This window comes from Bufo bufo, chromosome 4 (genome assembly GCF_905171765.1).
Source record: "Bufo bufo chromosome 4, aBufBuf1.1, whole genome shotgun sequence".
In the NCBI taxonomy this organism is placed as follows: Eukaryota; Metazoa; Chordata; class Amphibia; order Anura; family Bufonidae; genus Bufo; species Bufo bufo.
In genome coordinates, this window is record NC_053392.1 from 554,887,737 (window position 1) to 554,915,323 (window position 27,587).

The 27,587-nt window shown below is 41.5% G+C and overlaps 1 protein-coding gene across 2 annotated transcripts in view; it reads left to right on the forward strand.

Annotated features, from left to right (window-relative positions):
• LOC120999260 (WD repeat containing planar cell polarity effector) overlaps positions 1 to 27,587 on the forward strand; it is a 470,467-nt gene that overhangs the window by 390,131 nt on the left and 52,749 nt on the right. For both annotated transcript variants that reach the window (XM_040430129.1, XM_040430130.1), the window contains one exon: positions 14,422 to 14,545. In XM_040430129.1, coding sequence (XP_040286063.1) covers positions 14,422 to 14,545 — 124 coding nt within the window. The remainder of the gene's footprint in view (positions 1 to 14,421; positions 14,546 to 27,587) is intronic.

Genomic DNA, 27,587 nt, shown 5'->3' on the forward strand with positions numbered 1-27,587 from the left:
TGAACACTGACGTGTGAATTATGCACATGATTGTATGTACTTTACCGTCTACAAATCGCAGATCAGCAAGATATGAGTGCTGTCCATGTAGCATTCTTTTTTTTTTTGCCGACTCCCTTGACCTCAATGGGTCTGTAGACCGCATTTTGCAGCCAAGTATAGGACAAGTTCTATCTTTTTGTGGAACGGACATACGGATGTGAAAATCACACAGATAACCCCAAAATACACACGGTGGTATGCCTGAAGCCTTAGACAGATCAATGGGGCTACCTTCGTCATGCCACCAGTCTCTAGTGCATTGCAGTTGGGTTGATATTGCAGTTAGAGGCCTAACAATGGCTTCCAGTTCATCCATTTACAGAAGCCAGTTAGCCTGGTAGAATACTGACAGGCATAATACGCTGTGCTACTAAAAATTGCTTTCTTAACGGAAAAAAGAAACACAATTGCTGTGGCCATATGATCATGTTATAAAATGATCATGTTATTTATCCCTTTCTTTTAATGCCATAAAAAGAATTGTTGTTTTTGTTAATCTTCCCCGCAAAAAAAAAAGAATAAAAATTTATCAAAAGGTCATACATACCCTACAACCATCAAAAAATGAAAACTGCAGCTTTTCCTGCAAAAAATAAGCCCCCAAAATCCCTTATTGGAAATCTAAAAAAAAATTCTGGGTTTCAGAATATGGCAACATGAAAAAAAATAATTCTTTTTAATTGTTCAAAAGGAGAAAAACATAAAAAAACGATTAATTTAATATACTAGTACTGGTCCACATAATAAAGTTCACATGTCATTTATTGTATATTGCATGGTGAACGTCATAAAAAAGGAAACACAAAAAACAACTCTTTCCCAAACACACACACAAAAGAAAATTGCTTAATTGCCTTTTTTTTCTACCATAAAAAATAAATTCACGTTTTTTCAGTACATATGTATGCCAGACTTTAATATTCTGAACATGTTGCTTCCAAAGATAGCCTAGGGGAGACAACAAAAGCAATCAGTGGGGATCACAGCACATGGACCCCTGGCTGGTGCTGTTTGGATCTTGTGCCACCATGACAAGCGGTGGGACCCACAAATTGCAGTATTAGGACAGGAACTACATGCTAAGGTATTTGCTTAGAAAAGTGGAGCCCACAGACTTCCCAACAGGTTGAAGATGGGACAATTTAATGACATTCCCTATCTGTATAAATTTTGCAGATTCCAAAAGTAACATACAAACCACAGCATGGACACATGGCCTTTGATATGTTTGTCATGCTGCCCTGTGAGTTAATGCAAAGGTTACTTGCACATGACACTTTAAGCTATACGTGATTTGTAATAACAGGTCTGTAAGTCTCAGACGCATCAGATATTTCTCCTCACTATTGTTGGGGTTTATTTTATAGTCAGTGGTTTAGTCCAAACTTTGACGGTTTTGAATACATTGACAGGCCAGAAACAGAAGCATTTCCTGAGCTGCTGCTCTTCTGTCACAAATAATATTTACTTTTCAGATGCCCTGTGGTGCCTGGGAGCCTTATCCCTCTTGAGGGCAGTGACGCCAGAAGGAAACAGGTTTCACATCTGGAAGGCTGGTCATAAATAATATCAGTTCTGCATAGCAGATCTGGGGTGTATGAAGTTAGAGAAGAGAGCAAGCACAGCGCCACAGTACAGTGAAACTGGACGAATATAGCAAGTTAAATGGATGGAACTTGTTTTTTTAAATAATTTTTTTGTATTTCATGCCTTAGATTTCAGTTTTGGAGATAACTCATTGTTATACAAACTGTTTGTATCTGGATTATTATGTTCTGTAAAGAAAGTCCTTCCTTGAATATAATACCTTACAGCATTTTGTAATACACAAGTTAATTTTAAAATGCTTTTTTCAAATGCTAAATGAGGAGCCAGACACTGTAAAATGTTGAAAAAAATGTGATAGGTTTGCCTTTTGTATTATGTGACATTTTGTACATCTGAACACAGCCGCTCCAGTTCTGCGCCCTGGCAGTGTTTGACATAGCTATATTTTTTTTATGTCAGCACTGGACCTGCACTATGCGTGTGAAGGGGGCTGTCTGGCTCATTTCCATACATCAATACTTTTGTGTAATAAGAAAAACATATATCTTGCAGTGACATCATGGTGATAAGGCCATGAGGGCACTGGTCCTTTACCCAGGGAGTGGTTTAGCAGGAGTCTGAAGAATGTGAACTGCAGAGGAGGTAAGAAAGAGACTGTAGATTTCTCCCTCCCTCCCACCTCCAGCATCACCTGTTCTCCTGCCAGTCTGGGAGGGGTGGGAATGGGGAAAATGCTATTGCCAGTTTTGAAGGGTGGATTGGGGAGAATGCTATATGCTCATGCCAGTAGGGGAGGGGAGTGAATGCTTCACTTATTGCTGCTTCCAGGGGTGGAGGGATGGGAAAGGAGGCAATGCTGCTGCAAATTAGAGTGATGGGTAGCTACCATTAGAATTGGTGGTTAGGAGAACAGTGCTACTGTCAGTGGGTGAGGAGTGGAAAAGGGGACAATGCAGCTTCCTTAGGTGGACGGATGGTGTTTCTGCCAGTGGAGGACTGATGGAAATTTGTTTAGCGTTTGTATATATCCTTGTCCGAGGGTCTCTGTAGAGACATTGGCGTGATTGTGCACTGTGGCGGTAACCAAAGACATTGGTGCCCATATAGTTATGAGAGGAAGTAGGTACAGTGGATATAGTATGGAATTATACAGTTTCACCTTCGGCTTAAATTACCCTCAATGTAAGAAAAGGTGGGTTCTTGCCCCTGAAGGCTGGGTGTTACGGCTCTGTAACAGGCAGAGACACTAGCTATTATGAGAACAGCATACGTATGCAGGGCACCATATGTGCCCTTGCTGTCTCTTTTGATGGTATTATATGAAAATACCCTATTGCTTTGTGTTGTACAAGAGTGGTCCTTGGTGAAGTCAAATTGACCTAGTGACCTAGTTTAGGGTCATATAGTCTTAATAACTAGCTTTGGATAATAAAGATTGATATTTTAATTGGGTCCTACTTGACGTGCTGGACCTTATTCACTTTGGACTTTGGCCTGTTTTCTCCATGCCTTTCGTGCACTGAGAGGATCCATTATTTACGTGGTGAGCTTGAACTTGTGTTGCACTACTGACAGCATAATAGAAGATATTACTAATAATGCCTGAATATGGAAGCATTACTTTTTCAGATTTTCACAAAATATCTTACTTTGGAAAAAGTTTACTTGAATTTCGAAAATAGTAGGCTTGACCTCGTTATTTGGTTATGTACAGGGTTGTCCATTTATATGGATACACCTTAATAAAATGGGAATGGTTGGTGATATTAACTTCCTGTTTGTGGCACATTAGTATATGTGAGGGGGGGAAACTTTTCAAGATGGGTGGTGACCATTTTGAAGTCGGCCATTTTGAATCCAACTTTTGTTTTTTCAATAGGAAGAGGGTCATGTGACACATCAAACTTATTGGGAATTTCACAAGAAAAACAATGGTGTGCTTGGTTTTAACGTAACTTTATTCTTTCATGAGTTATTTACAAGTTTCTGACCACTTATAAAATGTGTTCAATGTGCTGCCCATTGTGTTGGATTGTCAATGCAACCCTCTTCTCCCACTCTTCACACACTGATAGCAACACCGCAGGAGAAATGCTATCACAGGCTTCCAGTATCCGTAGTTTCAGGTGCTGCACATCTCGTATCTTCACAGCATAGACAATTGCCTTCAGATGACCCCAAAGATAAAAGTCTAAGGGGGTCAGATCGGGAGACCTTGGGGGTCATTCAACTGGCCCACGATGACCAATCCACTTTCCAGGAAACTGTTCATCTAGAAATGCTCGGACCTGACACCCATAATGTGGTGGTGCACCATCTTGCTGGAAAAACTCAGGGAACATGCCAGCTAGATAAACAGTTTCTTGGAAAGTGGATTGGTCGTCGTGGGCCATTTGAATGGCCCCCAAGGTCTCCCGATCTGACCCCTTAGACTGAAAGAATAAAGTTACGTTAAAACCAAGCACACCATTGTTTTTCTTGTGAAATTCCTAAGTTTGATGTGTCACATGACCCTCTTCCTATTGAAAAATCAAAAGTTGGATTCAAAATGGCTGACTTCAAAATGGTCACCACCCATCTTGAAAAGTTTCCCCCCTCACATATACTAATGTGCCACAAACAGGAAGTTAATATCACCAACCATTCCCATTTTATTAAGGTGTATCCATATAAATGGCCCACCCTGTACTGATTATCTCATGATCCACTTTTGTGTAGGTCTTTTGGGTGGAAAAATGGTATAGTATAGACTTGTCTCATGATGTTCAAAGGGGTTCTCCGCTTTCATAATAAAAAAAAATTCTGCCCAGATTACCTCAAACTTTTTATATTTATGCCCCATATACCTGTTTTTCTTATCTGTGCTTTCCTTGGAAGGATGTTTACATGTGGAACTTCCTGTTTTCCTCAGCTTCCTGTTGTTTTTTAATCAAACCTGGAATGCTCTGCTTGCTCACATGGAGATGGGAGGTGTAGGGACCAGGACTACTGCAGAGAAAGGACAGTGTGGCAGACGGTACAACCCTAAGAAATGCTATAAAGCAAAGAATTCTGGTTTTGGTTAGAAAACCTGATGAAAACAAGAAGTTCTGCATGTAGTCATCCTGCAAGGATGCAGTGAAGTAAAGAAAAGGAATGGAAAGTGCAGACAGGAAAAACAGGTATACGAGAAAAAAATGCAATGGGGTTCTCTGGGCAGATAAAAAAATATTTAGTTATGAAACCAGAGAACCCGGCCATCATCAAAATTTCCAGATCATGTATTTCCTGCTACCGTTGTTCACATTATGGTGTTTATATTGTTTATATTATTTTTAAAAAACCTATATTATTTATGGAGGCTTCACACTGGCGCTTCAGTTTAAAACATCATTTTCCAATTTGATTTAATTTCATGCTAAAAGAATCTAGTACTGGCTTTCTATGTCCATCAAGTTCAGCCCCTTGGTAAAAGAGGATGTTTCTAAAGGGTAGAGGTAGCCTTTCACAGTAGAGAGATGGTCTTTTGGAGAGATTTAACTGCATTAATGGGGTTCTCCAAAAATGATTTAAAATGGCCGCCAGTAACCTGTCCTAGAATGTGAGCAGGACTGCTTGCCTCCACTTGCAGAGCTGCCGAGGGAGTTGAGGGGATGGGGCCTCACTACTACACTGCTCTACAATAGATGGTAATGATGTGGTCCTGACTATGATATGTCATCATGGCTGAGCAGCCTGACAGGAAAACTCACCATTATGTAGTATATACAAGTGCCAGAGCGTAGTATAGCCCCATCCTCTCACCGCCTAGGCAGCTCTGTAAGTGGAGGCAACATTCCTGGTCACATTATAGGACAGGTTTGCTGGCAGCTTTTTTAAATCATTCCCGGAGAACCCCTGTATGACCATCAACATTGTAAATAGCCTGGAAAGATACCAATCATCCATGGTGAAAACTTCACAAACTGTTTCAAATCTGTGCATTGGACTTTCATAATTCCATACATAGTAATTCCTAAACTGTCTCAAAACTGAATAACCCTACATTTGCTCATCTTTCTATGTAATTACTCCAATCTACCCAATCTAATTATGTTGTTTACCCACTGTATCATGTCATACTTATAGGCTGGTGCCTAAACTTGTACACAATATTCCACATGGGATCTGACTAGTCATTTCTATAAAGGCTAAACAGAGTTTTCTATATATGTGTCTAGGACCCCTGTGATGTATCCCATTGTCTTATTTGCCAGGGCAGTAGCTGCCTGGCATTGGTTATCATAAATCAGCTTATTATCGACTGATACTGCCAATGTCTTTTTCTTGTCAGGTGTACCAAGTGATGGATCATTTAGTATCTAATGTATTCTCTCGTCCTAAGGGCAAAATCTTACATTTGCCACTTCCCAGCTTCACTTCCCAAGTTCTCCAAATTCCTCTGTAATATAATCCATCCTCTTATGTGTTAATTGCACTGCTCGATTTAGTATTGACTGCAAATATGCCATTTCTACTCTCTAAGTAATTTTCTAGTTTCTACTAGATCCAGGGTTAGAAAGAACATTTGGATGACAGTAGTCAAGGAATAAATGAGGATGTTTTTTGCATTCTTTTAATTTTTCTTATGATTTATTAAAATGGTGCAAGTCGAGGATATTTAGAAATGCAATTAATTTTTTTCAGTCCTTAGTTCTAAAAGCTGGTATTTGTGTGTTGACTTTTCTCCCGCACCTTTATTTTTTCTGGTCAGATTGTGTTTCCCTTTAAGTACACTGCTCTCTTTTAATGTGAATTAACAAGCAATTGAAATCTGCTCTTCTTTGTTATTTTTCAATTAATGCTGTTTGCATATTCAAATTCTTTTATGTCTCCCGTGTTACAAATGCAAGAGAAAAGCAGCTGTATGTGTCTTCCCTTCGTAGTTTATCCTGATTTACTATAGAAAAGAATGATGCGCTTTGATTCACAGCTTTGCAAAACACAAATTGCAAGTTTTTTTAAATGAATGATTAAGATTAAAATCATGTAAATGGGCAGTAGACCTAGTAATAATTATTTCTTTATCTTTTTTACCAAATGCATTCAGACTTGTTCATGTGTTACATTATGCAATTATCAAAATCATTACATTTGGTGATGCACTGATTATTTCTGTAGGCTGCCGGAGTAAGATTTGCATCCTTTGTGTTAAGCATACAACCCACTCACTTGGTCCATTTTAATTGTCTTTCAGCTTTCTTTTTTTTTTCATTTTGATTACATATTTTTTTTTGCAGTAATGTAATGAGGGGGAAATGGATGTGAAGGAATGTTTGGAAGATTTCTTAAAAGAAAATGTGTTGTCTAGATCTGCTGTCAGATATGCAGCACATTTCTTTGTGGGTCAAAATCAGTAGTTACAGTCAAAAACGTAAAAATGGAAAGACTCAGTCACTGAATTTTGATTCTTTTTTGTATGGTATTGTCGGAGGAAATTCTAATCAAAAGTTAAGTAGTGGTATGAGCACATTGCATATATGGCATACTTGAAAGGATTTAAACTTTTTTTTAAGAGTTTAATCGTAAATGTTATACATTTTAAAACCAGAAATCAAAGTTTTATAAGCATTATATAGAAAGTACATCTAGCAAACTGCAAAGTTCTTAGGCTACTTTCATACTAGCGTTAGAAGAATCCGGCAGGCAGTTCCGTTGCCAGAACTGCCTGCCGGATCCAGAAATCCGTATGCAAACGGATATCATTTGTTTCTGGATGTGGATCCGTGTGACAAATGCATTGCAATACCAGATCCGTCTCTCCGGTGTCATCTTGAAAAAACTGATATTTCTTTATTTTCACAGATTTAAAGGTCTGCGCATGCGCAAACCGGATCCGTTTTTCCAGAACACTTGGTACCGGATCCGGCATTAATACATTTCAATGAAAATTAATGCTGGATCGGGCATTCCGGAAAGTGTTTTCTCCGGCCATATACCATAAAAGGGACTGAACTGAAGACATCCTGATGCATACTGAACGTAATGCTTTCCATTCAGAATGCATTGGGACAAAACTTAGGCATCTTTTTCCGGTATTGAGCCCCTATGACGGAACTCAATACCGGAAAACTTTAATGCTACTGTGAAAGTAGCCTTAAACATTATATAGAAGTATATCTAGCAAACTGCAATTGGCTGGGGTGTCATCATCAGGAAACTGTGCTAAAATGACATCTTTTTAATGATACATTTAATAAAGATCACAGATTTATTGCTAGTTGTCTGTAGTTAAAGGGCTATTCCTAGTTCATGGGATATCCATAGGATATGCCATAAATGTATGACACCTCTGGGACCTGCACCTTTGTGTAGAATGGGCACCCCCAATACTGTCTCACCGATGCAATGACCATGGGTGGTCAAAACTAGGGAAACCTGCATGGCAGACTGTGTTGCACTGATTTCATAGCCCCTATACAAGTGAATGGCAATTACAGAAACAGCATAGCACAGTGAGCAATGCTATATCCGCATCTGTTGTGGAAAGGGTATATTCACACATTTCAAAAAGAAATCAGCATCAGAAATCTATAAGTTTACTAGCATATTGTTTATGTGCTTTCAATTTTGCAAGCGTATTTCGGCCTCCCAATGAGTGTGAAAATATGTTGTATAATTTGTGCAGAGTATGTGTGAAGGAGTGGGAACATACCCACATAATGTAGCTCGCTGTGGTATGCTGTTTCTGTAACTTTATTTTACTTACAGCGACAGCATAGCCACGTTTTCCATTATGAAATAACCAGAAGGAGTATAATGGTCCTCTTACGGTTTTATAAAGAGTCCCAAAATTCCTGAATTATGCCTAAAATCCTCAGAAGTATGCCAGTGCCAGTATTTACCATGTTTTGCTTTTCAGCTAATTCTTTGGGTCGTCCCCATATCATTTCATTGGCTAAGGCCAAATATCATAGGATTCACTGTAAACTCTATGTGGTCTTCACTTCATGGCTGAGTTGCTGTGGTTCCTAAACACTTCCAGTTTGCAATAATACCATTCACAGTTGATAATGGATTATCTAGGAGGGAAGACATTTCACAAACTGATTTGCATGGTTTTGGTGCTTGACATCTGTGGCAATGGGACTGAATAAAACACCTGATTTCAATGGTTAAGAGGTGCGTCCAAATACTTCTGTCCATAGTGTAGCTATTGCTTCTATAGCAACTGTAGGATCCAAGCATGGTTCACATTGGCTCGACAAAGTATATTTGGACTCATATCTTGAAATATAAAGAGCTATATGACATCTATACCACACTATGATTATTACATAGTTTAAAACACGGTGACACATTCCGCTTAAATGCATTTTAAAGGAGAAGTTGACTTTAACAATACCGTATCATATTAGGGAAACCATACAAATAAGTGAAGGGGAAGTAGCAGTCTATAGGAAATTTCCATAACAAAGCATGCACAATAGTACTGTGCAATTATATGGTTTCACACTCAACTTTTAGTGGAAGTTTTTGATGCACTTTTTTTTAAACCAAAGCAAGAAGTGTTTTGGAAGGTAATTAGAATTATACTCCTCCCTCTTGTTGGATCCACTTCTGGCTTTGGAGTAAAAACCTGCCCTAAAAAACTGCAGGAAAAGGCTGTGTGTGGCACCACCTTGAAGTCGTTAGCCAACTTCTGAAAAAAATAAAATAAAAACAGCCACAAATGTTATATAACACCCCCTGTCCTTTGTTTACATGCTGCAGGCACGTTACAGCTGGAGGCAGTCGATGGCCCCAGCAGTCACATGCCCAACTACTGGCATCATATACTGTATAGCACATGGCATCTGAGACCACTGATTGACGGGACGGATATAATCCCTTTATAGCGAATAACTGTTCTGGATTTCTGTGCCACCCTCTGCTTCTGATGGCATCACTTACATATTGTACTAGAAGCACTCTACAGGACCTGAACCATACTAGTCAGAATTCATTCTACTTATGTCAGGATAGATCATGTGAATTGGCTTTACGATTAGAACAAACCATTCAAACATACATTTAGGCTCCTTTACATGGGAATGACCATTGGGGACAATTATTGAGGATGTACTATCATAAGGGGACTCCAGGTCCAGGTATCGTTGCTCTATTATAGTGCCACCAATACTCGAGAATCGGAGCAACCCACATGTTCGTCAGGTTGATTGCAAAGCTTTCATGTGGCACCTGTAATGATCTTTTGTAGGCAGCAGATCCAATTGTGTGCAACAGGGGCCTGCTGCTGCTATCAGTGATATATGTATTGGGGATGAACAATCACAGTAGCGATTGTTCATCCTTATGCAAAAGGGTTGATTGTTGTATGTAAATGCAGCAATCGGCTACTGCAGCTCAAAGATCAGGCAATGATCGTGAACGGTTCAATCCCTATCAATGCCCTGTGCGCCGACCCATGAAAAAGGGCCCTGTTGTACCAGGTTACGGGCATCAAATGAAGAGTCTGCATTTTAGTCAGTGGATCAACAAAACCTAGATGTACCCATAGTAATGCAACCAATAATACTTTCTGTAGTTACTCATTTATATAGAGTTAGATGTGACTTTTTCCTTCGAAAGATCTAGTTTTCTGTATTTACAAATGAATAGTGAACAGTGACTCATGAAAGTGTTTAAAGTTGTCAGATTAATCAACTCCAATTACCCAGATTTAGTGCTTCAAACATGTCATTGAAATTGATCCACTTTGATGCTGGAAAGAACTTTTTAGAAATGTCAATAGGTGCAGCGATGTCACTTCAAAGGGACCCGCTTGTTCAGAGCCTCTTCTGACTAATGTACTGGCTGCCCAAGAACGCTTACCGGTGTGCATTTATTTCCACTAGAATCCTGTTATTGCTAAGAATGACATCATTTTGGAGCAATGCAGTAAGGCCCATAGTAGTTTAAATATTAGACCTCAAAGCAAATGAATAAGTGTACCCCTCCCTGAAAATTGTAAATAATATCACCAATAACAGTCTTAACTTTACTCACACAAATTCTGGAATTAAACAATAGTGGGTGTTAACTGTTCCATTATGGAAGATTTTCAATGCTAATAGAAACAGAGCACTATTTATAGAATGAAATAATTCCCCCAAAAATTTAAAAAAATGGCAGATTTCCAAGTTTCAATTTCTCTACTTCTATAATACATAGTAATACCTCCAAAAATAGTTATTACTTTACATTCCCCATATGTCTACTTCATGTTTGGATCATTTTGGGAATGATATTTTATTTTTTGGGGATGTTACAAGGCTTAGAAGTTTAGAAGCAAATCTTGAAATTTTTCTGAAATTTTCAAAAACCCAATTTTTAGGGACCAGTTCAGGTCTGAAGTCACTTTGTGAGGCTTACATAATAGAAACCACCAAAAAAATGACACAAAAATGTTATTCAAAACTGATTTTACAAACATCGTTAATCCTTTAGGTGTTCCACAAGAATTAATGGAAAATAGAGATACCATTTCAAAATTTCACTTTTTTGGCAGATTTTCCATTTTAATATTTTTTTTCCAGTTACAAAGCAAGGGTTAACAGCCAAACTAAACTCAATATTTATGGCCCTAATTCTGTAGTTTACAGAAACACCCCATATGTGGTCGTAAACCGCTGTACGGGCACACAGCAGGGCGCAGAAGGAAAGGAATGCCATACAGTTTTTGGAAGGCAAGTTTTGCTGGACTTTTTTTTTTGACACCATGTCCCATTTGAAGCCCCCCTGATGCACCCCTAGAGTAGAAACTCCATAAAAGTGACCCCATCTAAGAAACTACACCCCTCAAGGTATTCAAAACTGATTTTACAAACGTCGTTAACCCTCTAGGTGTTCCACAAGAGTTATTGGCAAATGGAGATGAAATTTCAGAATTTCAATTTTTTGGGCAAATTTTCCATTTTTATCCATTTTTCCCAGTAACAAAGCAAGGGTTAACAGCCAAACAAAACTCAATATTTATGGCCCTGATTCTGTAGTTTACAGAAACACCCCATGTGTGGTCGTAAAGTGCTGTACGGGCACACGGCAGGGTGCAGAAGGACAGGAATGCCATGTTTTGGAAGGCAGATTTTGCTGGACTGTTTTTTTTGACACCATGTCCCATTTGAAGCCTCCCTGATGCACCCCTAGAGTAGAAACTCCAAAAAAGTGACCCCATTTTAGAAACTACGACATAGGGTGGCAGTATTATTGGTACTAGTTTAGGGTACATATGATTTTTGGTTGCTTTATATTACACTTTTTGTGAGGCAAGGTAACAAGAAATAGCTGTTTTGGCACCGTTTTTATTTTTTGTTTACAACATTCATCTGACAGGTTAGATCATGTGATATTTATATAGACCAGGTTGTCATGGATGCGGCGATACCTAATATGTATACTTTTTTTTATTTATGTAAGTTTTACACAATGATTTCTTTTTTGAAACAAAAAAAATCATGTTTTAGTGTTTCCATAGTCTGAGAGCCATAATTTTTTCAGTGTTTAGGCGATTACCTTGGGTAGGGTATGATTTTTGCGGGATGAGATGACGGTTTTATTGGCACTACTTTGGGGTGCGTGTGACATTTTGATCGCTTGCTATTACACTTTTTGTGATGTAAGGTGACAAAAAATGGTTTATTTAGCACAGTTTTTATTTTAATTTTTTTTACGGTGTTCATCTGAGGGGTTAGGTCATGTATTCAAAATATTCTGTGTACAACACCTTTACTTTGTCATTTTGCAAACAGTGTGTGATTCATGTGCTTTCGACATCCATTTGTCCATTTTGAAGAAGGATATAACATGCACTATACTTGTCAAAATGGGTACCTATTGAAGTCAATGGGTCCATAAAAAATGCGGATGCACCTGGGAATGCATCTGTATTTTGCGGGTCCGCAATTTTCAGACTGCAAAACTGATCTGGGCTTGTGCATGGGGCCTAATAGACGGTTATAAAATAAGATTTAATCGCGCCAAAATTAGTTTATGGGTTATGTGGAATAAACACCAGGTTGCAGATTCCCTATTGGTTACAAGAAAAATCATTGTATCTTTGCATCTCTAGAATTGAACTAGACATGGCACTTGTACATGATTATCTGTCTTCAATAAATGGGAAGGTCACATGTCTAAATTTCTCAAGTAAGGCAAGGTCATGCAAGGCAATTATCTTTTAAATTATGTGCACGTTTTATGTTAATTAACCTAATTCTTTGGTCAATTTAGGATACTGAGGGACATTTATCAAGACTGGCATTCCGGCACGCCAATCTTGATTTCCCTGCGCCAGAGTGATATGCTCCTAATTTATTAAGAGGTGGATGTCTCTTAATAACTTGGGCGCATCTCTGGTACTCCATGTGCCAGAAACTGAAGTCTATGCCAAGTAGGGGCTGGCGCAGACTTCAGCTATAATTTACCCGTAAGTTATAGTGAAGCCCTGTCCCCTCCCACAAAGAACCAGCCCCTTTTCCCCACTTTGGAAAAGTGGCAAGAAGGTTACAAAGTACTCCATAATTTGCAACATTTTTACACCACAACTGTGCCATAAACTCTTTAGTATATGTGTCTCATTGTTTTATTATTTGTAGAGTATTATTATAGTATTAATATTTTTTTTGTTGGAGTACATTGATCATCACTAGATGGGGTTCCAGGGTTAAGTTGTGTTTGATAGGTGTAACTTTTAATTTTATTATTTACATTTAAAAACCTTCACCTTTATGTCCAAAGTGGAAGGAAGTTCCTGCAATGCAATGTACACGAACATCTAGGTGATTGCACAGACTCAGTCTGGCCTTTAAAGCACAGATGTCAATCCACATTATAAACATGTTGGCTCACTGTAAACCCAGGTTTTGCAGTCACATGGGTTCACCTTCAGGTACATGCAAAATGGTCCCCTTGAATGGGCTGCAAGGCTGTTGAGTAATAATTGAGCGTTAGGCCATACCTTAGATATGTATTAAAGACTATAGACACCTTTGCACTAATTTTATAATTAGCCTTTATTAAAAATGTACTACTATTTTTGCCGAGTGTTATTCCTTCAGATAGTTCCATATACAGTTTTTTTCAGAAATTAGTCTAATAGAACACTCTTCCTTTCTGTGTTAGATCTCTCTGTACTCCACTTTTCTTCTCTCAGTGTTAGAGCAGGAGGGAGGTTTTATATGGCATGTCATAATGTGGAGAGAGAGGAAGGCATCCAAGTCTTTAGGGACAGATCACACAAGCTTCATACAGAGGATGTAGGGTGAGCCACATAAACTGTGTATGAGCATAGAGAGGAAAGAACTCATGACAGGCTCTGCAGGGTTGGGGACATCACACACTTCTCAATATCAGCATCTGTCAGCACAAAGGAAAAGAGATACCTAATTTAAAAGAAGAACTTTAGAAGGAGAAATTATTCCAGTAATAAAACTGTGCTGAAACATGAGAACTAGTGAAGGCAGCAGTATCCTGGAAGCACAGAACCAGCATATATTCCTGAGCACTCCACATGAGGTTCTGAAATTAGGAGAAGGGAGTCTGGATTGAATCAGTGAATAAAGAATGTAGCCTGAAACTTTGTGCAACTTGTTTAACTCAAGGTAGCCAATAAACATATGTAAAAATAGTTTTTTCTGTGCCACCATAGCCTTTAACAGATGCCTGTGCTTTTTATTTCGCATTGGTAGAGTACACTAATTGCATCTAAAATATTTTATATAATTAATTAATTAATTCAGACAATTTTCTATTTTTAAATAGGAATTTGTGTGTTTTTTTCATGATTATTTCCATGTGTTTTAATGTGAAGTTGTTGCTTTTCTCTACATTTAGAGTCTTTGGTGGCAGCAGATGGTGTGAGTGAAGCTTTTGTTGATCTGTCTTTGAGTAATCAGGACGAGAGAGGTTTAGAAAGAGTCTCCTCTGTGGGCTCTATGAAAAACATCACAGGCAACAGGTAAGAGCAATGTCTGCATTGTCTATGCACCATGTGAAAATATAGGACATTTTGTACTTTATTTACTTTCATAGACCCTGAATTAATAAAATCTTGTTGTAGGAGCTAGACATATTTCTGACATACAGTGCTGTAATTACCCTGCGTACTCTTTTGTTAAAAGTGTTATGTGTTGACAGAAAAATGGTCCAAAACAAATCTAAATACCTTCTTCATCCTCCCATGTAATTTTTTTTTTAAAAAGTAGGGGTTTTTCTTCATATTTTCCTATCCGTCATATGACAACCGAGCTTCTCCTTTACTTTTTGGTCTTAGGTGAAACTAAGTCTTTCAGCATACACTGAAAAACCCTTCATCTTGGCATCCCCTTCTTTTACCCTCATTAAAGCCTGTTGCCTCCCCTCCTCTTTGTGTTGGAACATCAGCAATTCCGTGACCACAAGGGACTGGTAATTTTTTTCCTGTTCAGTGCCGTCCCAACACATGCGTGAGACCGAGACACATGGTGCCACATATTGATACATCACAACACAGGAAGAGTCTACATAACTTCCTGTACCACATGACTGAGCTGGGGAATTGGGGAAATTAGTTAGCGCTCTATTTTAACATTGTAAAATCATTACTTAAAGGGGTTCTCCAGCCACCGGGTCAAAATTATTTCAAAATTATTTCTTGAACAGGACCTGTGGAGAGAAGATTAGGACAGCTATACTTGCCCTCCACAGCACAGGTGTTAACAGGATCCCCTTCACAGTCAAGTGATTGCTCCTGTCGGGCTTTCAGGGCTTCCGTTCCCTCACCGTCGTCTTCTTTTCTGCTCTGAAGCAAGAGATGGCGCGTCATCACTGACATCACTGCCTCCTGCCGGCCTTCCTTGGTCTTGACGCCTGCACACTATTGCGCTCAGAGGGCTCTGATGGCTATGCTGTGGATCTTTCTGGGGGGCACTGTGGATGACACTTGGGGGACACTGGATGTCACAGAGGGCACTGTGGATGGCAGTGGGTGGTACTGATGGAATTGTGGATGGCACTTAGGGGGACATGGTGGATGGCACTGGGGACACTGGATGGCACTGAAGGCACAGTGGATGGCATTTGGGGGACACTGGATGGCATTTGGGGCACTGTGAATGGCACTGAGGGCACTGTGGACGGAACTGGGGGTAATTATGATGGCACTGGGGACACTGGATGGCACTGCAGAAAAACTCAAAGATTGGCAGCACTACTCATCCCACACATTTGGGTACAGACCAGTGAAGAGGCTTGCAAGCCGGATGGTGCACGCAGATAGGGATCCTGGCTGGGGGTCCCGACTCTTCCAGAAATTTCAATAATCCGCAGCACTCGCCGGTAGTTGGTGAAAAATGGTGATTTATTCACTCAGACAGCCAGATTACAGCGACGTTTCAACCTTGGTTGATAAAGACCAACCAAGGTTGAAACGTCGCTGTAATCTGGCTGTCTGAGTGAATAAATCACCATTTTTCACCAACTACCGGCGAGTGCTGCGGATTATTGAAATTTCTGGATGGCACTGCAGACACTGGATGGCACTGGGGACACGATGGATGTAACTGTTATGAGAGCGCTGTGCAGGTCACTCTTATGGGGGAGGCGCTGTAGATGTCACTGTTATGGTGAGCACTGTGGGTGTCACTGTTATGGGGAGCACTGTGGATGTCACTGTTATGGGGGCTCAGTATGAGTTACATGGCTCATGCAAAGTGATCGTCCCAGGAATCACAGTCCATGTGTCTGACACATTTTATAGGCCAACCGCAACTCCCCTGACCTACCTAACTGTATGTCTTTATCTGACCGTGGGGCAGTTGTCCTGTACTCACCTCATCATGTGTACATACCCCACGATCAGATAGACACCGGTTGTATCATACATTACTGTGATACAGTCAGTTCGGGTCAGGAGTGTTCAGTCCGCCTGGAAGATGCAGCCTACACACTGACCATGTTTCCCAGGCTGATCTTGGTCATGTGCATGAGTCTGTAGATACACACTTCAGCAGGCAGTCTCATACAAGATAGGATATATCTATATATCTGGGATAGTCCGTATTGCAGATGATAGATATAGATACAGAGGCACCCCAGACAGTATCTGACATGATAAGCTTAGATAAACACCAGACAGTATCCTACAATATGGGATTAGATACACACCACACCAGACAGTATAGTACAAGATGGGATTAGATACACAGCTCAGCAGGCAGTATCGTACACAACAGGCTGTGTATCTGGCAGGCTGTATCATACATGATAGGATTAGATACAGACGTGTTTGGATGTGCTTGCAATTTCAAGCTGTTTATTGCACACTGGAAATGATGATTGAAATGCCTGTGGACTGATGGTGGTGATATCTAGAAAATGAGTAAGAAATAGACTAGCAGGATTCATGTATGGGTAGTAACATGACCACATGTAGTGGGCAAAGCTCCTGCAGACTGATCAGTGTGGGGGCGGGGCCAGCCTGTGACTAATCACTCTGCAGTGCAGCTCGGCTTGTTTATCAAAAAAGCTGAGTATTCAACAAAACAGGAAATTAAGAATGTAAACAGATCTGCCAGGATAGTCTTATGCCCAGACAGGGGGGAAAAAAAGCACATACATGAAAAACAGGTATTGGGAGCGTATGTATGCATGATGAGGGGTGTTAGCAGCACATAAAAAGAATTTTGATTTTGGGACTGGACAACCTCTTTAACCGCCTCCGGACCGCCGAACGCAGCGACGCGTCCTGGAGGCGGTCGATTCATTCCTCCTGGACACATATACGCGTCCTCTTGCGAGACGTGAGATTTCCTGTGAACGCGCGCAGGATCGGAAGGTAAGCGAGTGGATCTCCAGCCTGCCAGCGGCGATCGTTCGCTGGCAGGCTGGAGATGCGATTTTTTTAACCTCTAACAGGTATATTAGACGCTGTTTTGATAACAGTGTCTAATATACCTGCTACCTGGTCTTCTGGTGGTCCCTTTTGCTTGGATCGACCACCAGAGAACACAGGCAGCTCAGTAATAAGTAGCACCAAACACCACTACACTACACCCCCCCTGTCACTAATTAACTCCTTATTAACCCCTGATCACCCCATATAGACTCCCTGATCACCCCCCTGTCATTGATCACCCCCCTGTCATTGATCACCCCCTTGTAAGGCTCCATTCAGACGTCCGTATGTTTTTTACCGATCCACTGATACATGGATCGGATCCGCAAAACACATACGGACGTCTGAATGGAGCCTTACAGGGGGGTGATCAATGACCGGGGTGATCACCCCATATAGACTCCCTGATCACCCCCCTGTCATTGATCACCCCCCTGTCATTGATCACCCCCCTGTAAGGCTCCATTCAGACGTCCGTATGTTTTTTACGGATCCACGGATACATGGATCGGATCCGCAAAACACATACGGACATCTGAATGGAGCCTTACAGGGGGGTGATCAATGACAGGGGGGTGATCACCCCATATAGACTCCCTGATCACCCCCCTGTCATTGATCACCCCCCTGTCATTGATCACCCCCCTGTAAGGCTCCATTCAGATGTCCGTATGTTTTTTACAGATCCACGGATACATGGATCGCATCCGCAAAACACATACAGACGTCTGACTAGAGCCTTACAGGGGGGTGATCACCCCAAATAGACTCCCTGATCACCCCCCCTGTCATTGATCACCCCCCTGTCATTGATCACCCCCCTGTAAGGCTCCATTCAGATGTCTGTATGTTTTTTACAGATCCACGGATACATGGATCGGATCCGCAAAACACATACGGACGTCTGAATGGAGCCTTACAGGGGGGTGATCAATGACAGGGGGGTGATCAGGGAGTCTATATGGAGTCTATATGGGGTGACGCCAGATTGAAATTTTTGTCCGAAGTTAGCGGAAAGGGAGACTTTGTGAGAAAAAAATAAAATAACATAGTAACATAGTACATAAGGCCGAAAAAAGACATTTGTCCATCCAGTTCAGCCTGTCATCCTGCAAGTTGATCCAGAGGAAGGCAAAAAAAACCCTGTGAGGTAGAAGCCAATTTTCCTCACTTTAGGGGAATAAAAAATTCCTTCCCGACTCCAATCAGGCAATCAGAATAACTCCCTGGATCAACGACCCCTCTCTAGTAGCTATAGCCTGTAATATTATTACACTCCAGAAATACATCCAGGCCCCTCTTGAATTCCTTTATTGTACTCACCATCACCACCTCCTCAGGCAGAGAGTTCCATAGTCTCACTGCTCTTACCGTAAAGAACCCTTTTCTATGTTTGTGTACAAACCTTCTTTCCTCCAAACGCAGAGGATGTCCCCTCGTCACAGTCCTGGGGATAAATAGATGATGGGATAGATCTCTGTACTGCCCCCTGATATATTTATACATAGTAATTAGATCTCCCCTTAGTCGTCTTTTTTCTAACGTGAATAACCCTAATTTTGATAATCTTTCAGGGTACTGTAGTTGCCCCATTCTAGGGGCCCTAATGTGTCGTAAGTAGTTTGAAATCAAAATGTGTAAAAAATGACCTGTGAAATCCTAAAGGTGCTCTTTGGAATGTGGGCCCCTTTGCGCATCTAGGCTGCAAAAAAGTGTCACACATCTGGTATCGCCGTACTCAGGAGAAGTTGGGGAATGTGTTTTGGGGTGTCATTTTACATATTCCCATGCTGGGTGAGAGAAATATCTTGGTCAAATGCCAACTTTGTATAAAAAAAAATGGGAAAAGTTGTCTTTGCCGAGATATTTATCTCACCCAGCATGGGTATATGTAAAATGACACCCCAAAACACATTGCCCAACTTCTCCTGAGTACGGCAATACCACATGTGTGACACTTTTTTGCAGCCTAGGTGGGCAAAGGGGCCCACATTCCAAAGAGCACCTTTAGGATTTCACAGGTCATTTGTTACACATTTTGATTTCAAACTACTTACGACACATTAGGGCCCCTAGAATGCCAGGGCAGTATAATTACCCCACAAGTGACCCCATTTTGGAAAGAAGACACCCCAAGGTATTTCGTGATGGGCATAGTGAGTTCATGGAAGTTTTTATTTTTTGTCACAAGTGGAATATGAGACTTTGTAAGAAAAAAAAAAATAAAGAAAAAAATCATAATTTTCCGCTAACTTGTGACAAAAAATTAAAAATTCTAGGAACTTGCCATGCCCCTCACGGAATACCTTGGGGTGTCTTCTTTCCAAAATGGGGTCACTTGTGGGGTAGTTTTACTGCCCTGGCATTCTAGGGGCCCTAATGTGTGGTAAGTAGTTTGAAATCAAAATGTGTAAAAAAATTACCTGTGAAATCCTAAAGGTGCTCTTTGGAATGTGGGCCGCTTTGCCCACCTAGGCTGCAAAAAAGTGTCACACATGTGGTATTGCCGTACTCAGGAGAAGTTGGGCAATGTGTTTTGGGGTGTCATTTTACATATACCCATGCTGGGTGAGATAAATATCTTGGTCAAATGCCAACTTTGTATAAAGAAATGGGAAAAGTTGTCTTTTGCCAAGATATTTCTCTCACCCAGCATGGGTATATGTAAAATGACACCCCAAAACACATTGCCCAACTTCTCCTGAGTACGGCAATACCAGATGTGTGACACTTTTTTGCAGCCTAGGTGGGCAAAGGGGCCCACATTCCAAAGAGCACCTTTCGGATTTTACCGGCCATTTTTTACAGATTTTGATTTCAAACTACTTTGCACGCATTTGGGCCCCTAAAATGCCAGGGCAGTATAACTACCCCACAAGTGACCCCATTTTGGAAAGAAGACACCCCAAGGTATTTCGTGATGGGCATAGTGAGTTCATGGAAGTTTTTATTTTTTGTCACAAGTTAGTGGAATATGAGACTCTGTAAGAAAAAAAAAAAAAAATCATCATTTTCCGCTAACTTGTGACAAAAAATAAAAAGTTCTATGAACTCACTATGCCCATCAGCGAATACCTTAGGGTGTCTACTTTCCGAAATGGGGTCGTTTGTGGGGTGTTTGTACTGTCTGGGCATTGTACAACCTCAGGAAACATGACAGGTGCTCAGAAAGTCAGAGCTGCTTCAAAAAGCGGAAATTCACATTTTTGTACCATAGTTTGTAAACGCTATAACTTTTACCCAAACATTTTTTTTTTATAAAAGACATGTAGAACAATAAATTTAGAGAGAAATTTATATATGGATGTCATTTTTTTTGCAAAATTTTACAACTGAAAGTGAAAAATGTCATTTTTTTGCAAAACAATCGTTAAATTTCGATTAATAACAAAAAAAGTAAAAATGTCAGCAGCAATGAAATACCACCAAATGAAAGCTCTATTAGTGAGAAGAAAAGGAGGTAAAATTCATTTGGGTGGTAAGTTGCATGACCGAGCAATAAATGGTGAAAGTAGTGTAGTGCAGAAGTGTAAAAAGTGGTCTGGTCATTAAGGGTGTTTAAGCTAGGGGAGCTGAGGTGGTTAAGGGGAATCTGTCAATATGATCCTGGACTATTATCTGCAGTACTACATGAGTACAATGGTGGTCATATCATGATTTGGGCCTGTTTTGCTTTATCTGGGCCAAAAAGGCTTGTCATCTTTAATGGAACAGTGAATTCTGAATTATACCTAAATATCAAGAGAACACGGGGCATGCAGCAAGACAATGACCCTAAGCACACAGGGCATTCTACCAAAGAATGGTTAAAGAAGAATAAAGTTAAAGCTTTGGAATGACCAAATCAAAGTCCTGACCACCAACATAACAGAATTGAAGCTGTTTTGTGCCGAGGAATGGTATAAAATTTCTCCATTTCAGTGTGCAGGACTAATCAACAATTACCGGAAATATTCTGGTTGCAGTTATTGCTGCAAACTAGGGTGTTTCATTTTGTAATGGAAAAAAATAAAATGTTAAATTTTTGGAGACTTTGCTTACGTCCTGAGTCTCAGTGATGTAAAATTTATATATATGCCAAATTTCAAGAAGATTGAAAAATATTTAGAGGTTGCACACTTTGATCAGTTTTGTAAAAGTAGGCAAAAAATTAGATTTTCAATGTTAATTACTTTTATTGGGAAAAATAGAACTCACAAACTTAAAATAATATTAAAACTAGACGCTAAGATTAATAGGTAGTATGATAGGCAAAACTTGTGTTATATTAATCAACTTTGAACAATGCAATCCCTTCTTTTGTTAGCTTGGTGACAACTTTTCTGTGATGCTCGACTTTTTTATCAGAGCAGTTCCTCTTTCTGCGGTATCATTGACCACCTTAAGAGCGTTCACATGGCTTCTTAGAGAATCACTGCAGTATTCTGTCACGTCGTGGATCCCAAACAATTCAAAGAACGTCTTTGTTTTACTAGTAACTAAATGGCTCAGGTCTTTTTTATTCAAAAACTAGGTTTTTACCCTCTAATCGTTTAATTTCCTTTTTCTTTGCAGGTTTGGTTTCTAAATTTTTAGTCATGTTTTCCTTAACAGCCTGAGTAATACGTTCGTCCAAAAAAGCCAATCCTACGTTTGTTTCTGACAGATACCAAAGGTGTCTCTTAGCATCTGTGAGAGCACTTTTTTTGACGTCTGCATCTAGGTAAGTGCTCAGGAGCTGGAGCATATCCAAATCATTCTTTGGAGCCCATCGACTTACAATTGCCTCGTGCAAAAAGCGAACATATATGAGGCTGACAAAATGTACAACCCATTTCATTCCTTTCAATTCTCGTGTAGGAATATTCAACTGTTTAGTGAAAAGGACAATTTTAAGTGCATATATTGCCTTTGCCATCCACCTTGCTTGATGCAGAGCCCCTGGGATCCTCAAACTGAAGTCGTTTTTAGACCAACCTCCTAGGTACAGGAGTGAGAGTAGTAATAAAAGTGATCAATGTGTGCAACCCCTAAATATTATCCAATCTTTTTGAAATTTGGCATATATTTATCTTTTACATCACTGAGACTCGGGGCGTAAGCAAAGTCATATGAAAATCACATCTTTGGAAAAATCACCCTACAGTGCACACACACCAGACCCTGAAAGAGGAGGTTCACATACTTTTGCCACTCATAGACATTTGATATTGAATCATTTCCCTTAATAAATAAATGACCAAGTCTAATATTTTTGACTCATTTGTTTGATTTGGTTATCTTTATGTACTTTTAGGACTTGTGTGAAAACCTTAGGTCAAATTTATGCAGAAATATAGAAAATTATGAAGATTTCACAAACTTTCAAGCACCACTTTATGTAGATACACCTATGGAACTGTGATGTTCTGGAGGTCAGTGGCCCATTTAAACACTTCATTAATTGAGGGCAGGAGCGTAGCTATAGGGGGTGCAGAGTAGCAGTCGCTACCAGGACCAAGAGCTTGAGGGGGCCCAAACCCCCTTGTGCCACATAAGGGTACTTTCACACTAGCGTTTTTGTTTTCTGGTCTTGAGTTCCGTCACAGGGGCTCAATACCGGGAAAAACTGATCAGTTTTATCCTAATGCATTCTGAATGGAGAGCATTCCGTTCAGGATGCATCAGTTCAGTCCCTCTTACGTTTTTTGACCGGAGAAAATACCGCAGCATGCTGCAGTTTTCTCTCCGGCCAAAAATCCTGAACACTTGCCGGAATGCCGGATCGGGCATTAATTTCCATTGAAATGCACTAATGCCGGATCCTGCCCCAAGTGTTCCTGCAAAACTGATCCGGTTTTGCAGTCTGCGCATGCACAGACCTTTAAAAATGAGAAAAAAATAAATACTGGATCCGTTTTTACGGATGACAACCGGAAAGACAGAAACGGTATTGCAATGAATTTGTGAGATGGATCCGGCGACGGAACAGCCTGCCGGAATCCTCTGCCACAAGTGTGAAAGTACCCTAAGAAGACACCAGTATTATAGAAAGTGCATGCTGGTCAAGTTACACCTCTGGCCACAAAGCACTGAGGGAAGGGGTGCCCTGCTGAACTCTTGCACCAGGGCCAGTGAGCTTTTATCTACGCCCCTGATTGAGCGTGTCAAAAGTGTAAACTCCTCTGATCTAATATTGATGACCTATCCTAAGGACTAATGTAATACATGGTTACAGCATATACTCCAGAGCTAATATTAATTTATAAGATATCAGATACCTGCACTAATCTTAATAGTGCTCATGGAAAGGGGTTTTCCTGATGGGACAACAGTTTTGAAGGGATTCTGTCACCAGGATTTCACTTACTGAGCTGTTAACATGACCACATCAGTCTTCACGATTTATATTACAATATATTAGTATTACTGCCCTGTGTCTTGTAATTTGTCTATAAAATTGCTTTTATTAATATGCAAATTACCTAAATAGGGAGCCCAAGGGGCTGTCCGTTGGAGCCCAGCGGCACCCCTTCTCCTTGAGCCCAGCACCGCCCCACTGCTAATTTATTCCATCCTCATAGCCGACCTCATATGCCTGGTGCGCCGTAATCTCGCGCATGCGCTGTGGAAAGACCAGTAAGCGCATGCGCAATGTGTTCTGTAAGGCCGATGCCAGGACACCGCGCGGGCGCTGACAGGTCTATCCACAGCTCATGTGCGAGATTAAGGCGCACCAGGCATATGAGGTCGGCGATGAGGAGTGAATAAATTAGCAGTGGGGCGGTGCTGGGCTCAAGGAGAAGGGGTGCGGCTGGGCTCCAACGGACAGAGGGACAGCCCCTCAGTGTCCCCAGCAGTCTCTGTTTCTGGTGCTGCAGCAATGACATTCCTGACTACCTAGCATGACTGCTGGGGCCAGCGATTGGCTTCAGCAGTCATGTGGAGTAGTTAGCCAAATTATCACAGCAGCGCTAAAAAAAAAAAACATCTAGGAGCATCGGAATGGCAGGTGATTGAGCAGGTAAGTATTGCTTTTTTATTTTCAGTTAGCTGTTTTCTTGGGATCTTGGAAAGCCCCTTTAAGCTTTTTATTAACCATTATCAAAAACTATTTGTTTATTAATTCTTACATTGTAATGCCGTGGGCTCCTATGACCAGTTTTGAAGACTTTTTGAGACAGAACGGCTCCTAGCCCTACTTTAGACGCCTCCGCGTTTTGACGATGAATTCATCCTTAAATTTGGGGTTGGACAGGACGGGCTGTTCACATAGGGCCAATTTCAGGGCTTGAAATGCTTCTGCCTCAGGATTCCACCTGACTGACTTCCTTACTTTCAGCAGAACGCTCAGGGGTGCAGCCCTCCCGGCGAAATTGGGTATAAACCGCCTATAATACCCAATTAATGCCGAGAAACATTTTGACTTGCTTCGCCATGAGAGGTCGGGCCAATTTTGAATGGCCTCGACTTTGTTTATTTGAGACTTGATGATCCCACGGCCAATCACGTACACCAAATAACGAGCCTCCTCTAGCACTATGGTACACTTTGGAAGAGTTGCAGTCAAGCCCGCATCTCAGAGTGAGTCCACGTCTGCCTGCACATGGGACAAATGAGACTGCCAGTCGCCACTATGGATTATGATATCATCCAAGTAGGTGGATGCGTACTCCCGATGAGTTTTAAGACTATGTCCATTAGCCTCTGGAACGTTGCAGGGGCCCCATGTAACCCTAAAAGGCAAAACAACATAGTGGTAAAGTCCCCCATAGTGGTTAAATCCAGCGTCGTGAAGTACTGGGCCTGGCCCAGTCTTTCAATCAGCTCGTCAACCCGGGGTATTGGATAAAGGTCGAACTTCGACACTTCATTCAATTTCCGGAAATTGTTACAAAATCGTAACGATCCGTCAAGCTTTGGAATCAACACAATGGGACTGGCCCACTCGCTCTTGGATTCCTTGATAACTCCTAAGCATATTCTGTACCTCTTCTGTAATGGCCGGTCTCTGCGCCTCTGGCACACAGTGCGGTTTCACTCGTACCCTTACCCGCGGCTCGGTGACAGTGTTATGCTGGACCACTGATGTATGACCGGGCTTTTCTGAAAAGACATCAGTATTCTGCTGCACTAACTTCCTGACCTCCCGTTTTTGTTGTTTTGACAGGGTTTCTGCCATTTTTACTCCAGACTGACGTTGGAGGGTCTACACTAGTCCCAACCAGATCCTCAGTGGTCCTTCCACGCCTTTAGCAAGATTACGAGATATATTTCTTCTGGTTTTCTCCTCCCAGGCTGATATATTTTATAATTAACCTCGCCCACTTTTTCCCGAACTTCATAGAGCCCTTGACACTTGGCCAGAAACTTACTCTCAGCAGTGGGTACGAGTACGAGCACTCTATCTCCTGGGCAAAAAGGTCCTGACTGTGGCCTTTCTATTATACCCACGGCTTTGAGCTGCCTGAGCCTCTACTGGATGTTCTCTCACAATGGGCATTACTGATGCAATCCGGTCCTGCATATCTACAATGTTCTCTATTACACTCATATGGGGAGTAGGCTCCTGCTCCCATGTCCCTTTAGCAATGTCCAGCAGGCCTCTGGAATGTCTGCCATATAACATTTCGAACTGAAAAAAACCCTGTTGAGGACTGGGGTACCTCTCGGTTGGCGAACATCAAATATGGCATCAACATATCCCAGTCCTTCCCATCTTGGGATACTACTCTTTTTAACATACTCTTTAGGGTTTTATTAAACCTTTCCACCAGCCCATCTGTTTGGGGGTGGTACACTGATGTGCGTAACTGCTTGATTCGAAGCAGCTTGCACAACTCCTTTGTCACTTTGGACATAAAAGGAGTACTTTGATCCGTAAGGATCTCTTTGGGCAACCCAATGCGGCAAAACATGGCAAAAAGTTCCCTGGCAATAAGTTTGGCTGAGGTATGGCGGAGAGGAATGGCCTTCGGATACCGAGTCGCATAGTCCAATACCACAAATATGTGTTGGTGGCCACGGACCAACTTTACCACGGGCCCCACAAGATCCATAGCGATCCGCTCGAAAGGTACCTCTATAATGGAAAGAGGTACCAGTGGACGACGAAAATTCGCTGTGGGAGCAGTAATCTGACACTCTGGACACGACTCAAAAAACCTCCTAACCTCTTCATAGACACAAGGCCAGAAGAACCACTGAAGTATACGCTCTAGTGTCTTTTTGACCCCAAGATGACCTCCCATTACATGTGTGTGAGCTAAGTCTAATACTGCTCGGCGGTAGGGCTGTGGTACCACTAGCTGCTCCACTACCTCCTGTGGAACCTTGTCGACGCGTTACAATAAGTCCTGGGAAACAGCCCTATGGGGAAACACCACTTCTGCACCCAGGTTTTGGACTACCCCATTGATTAGTCGCTCTCTCTATGGCCCATACCAGAGTGGGGTCCTGGAGTTGGGCGGTCCCGAACATGTCCCGGGACACCTCCACCTCTGGAATATATGTGGCCTCTGCGGCCTCACCGGCCAATACCTCTAGGGGAAACCTATCGGGGTTACACTCTGGTCCTATGATGGGGACCCCTACGGGGTCGAGGTTGCCTGGGTCCCCCTGACCCACCCAACGCTGAATTGCCACTGGCAGAGTATGCACAGACTGATCCACCACCAGCCGCTCTATCATCTGCTCTGGGCCCAAAGACTCAGACTGGAGCCATTTCTTCACAAGGTGCAACAGATCATAAGCCTGTGACCTGGCAGGCCAATTCTCTACAAACGCTCACTGGTACACTCTCTGGGCCCGCACATATGTATTGACCCCCATGCTGGCTAGGACCTCACCTTTAAGCCTCCCATAGTTCTGGGCGTCCTCACGGCTAAGGTCAAAGTAGGCCTTTTGTGCATCCCCCCACCAGAAACGGGGCCTCCGAACTTTAATCCCGGACATGCGTACACTGTGTTTGCCTTACTGGTGTGCCCGCATCCTCCACCATATGTAATGCTGTGGGCTCCTATGACCAGTTCTGAAGAAAGGCAGGGACACAACAAAGTCTCTTCAACAGTGTTTATTGTTTGTTCCATTCAAATTACAGTTCAGTTACAGCCAGATCACAGCTGGGTCAGGTAATCAGTCCACAGGCCAGCGTTTCCTTCACACATGC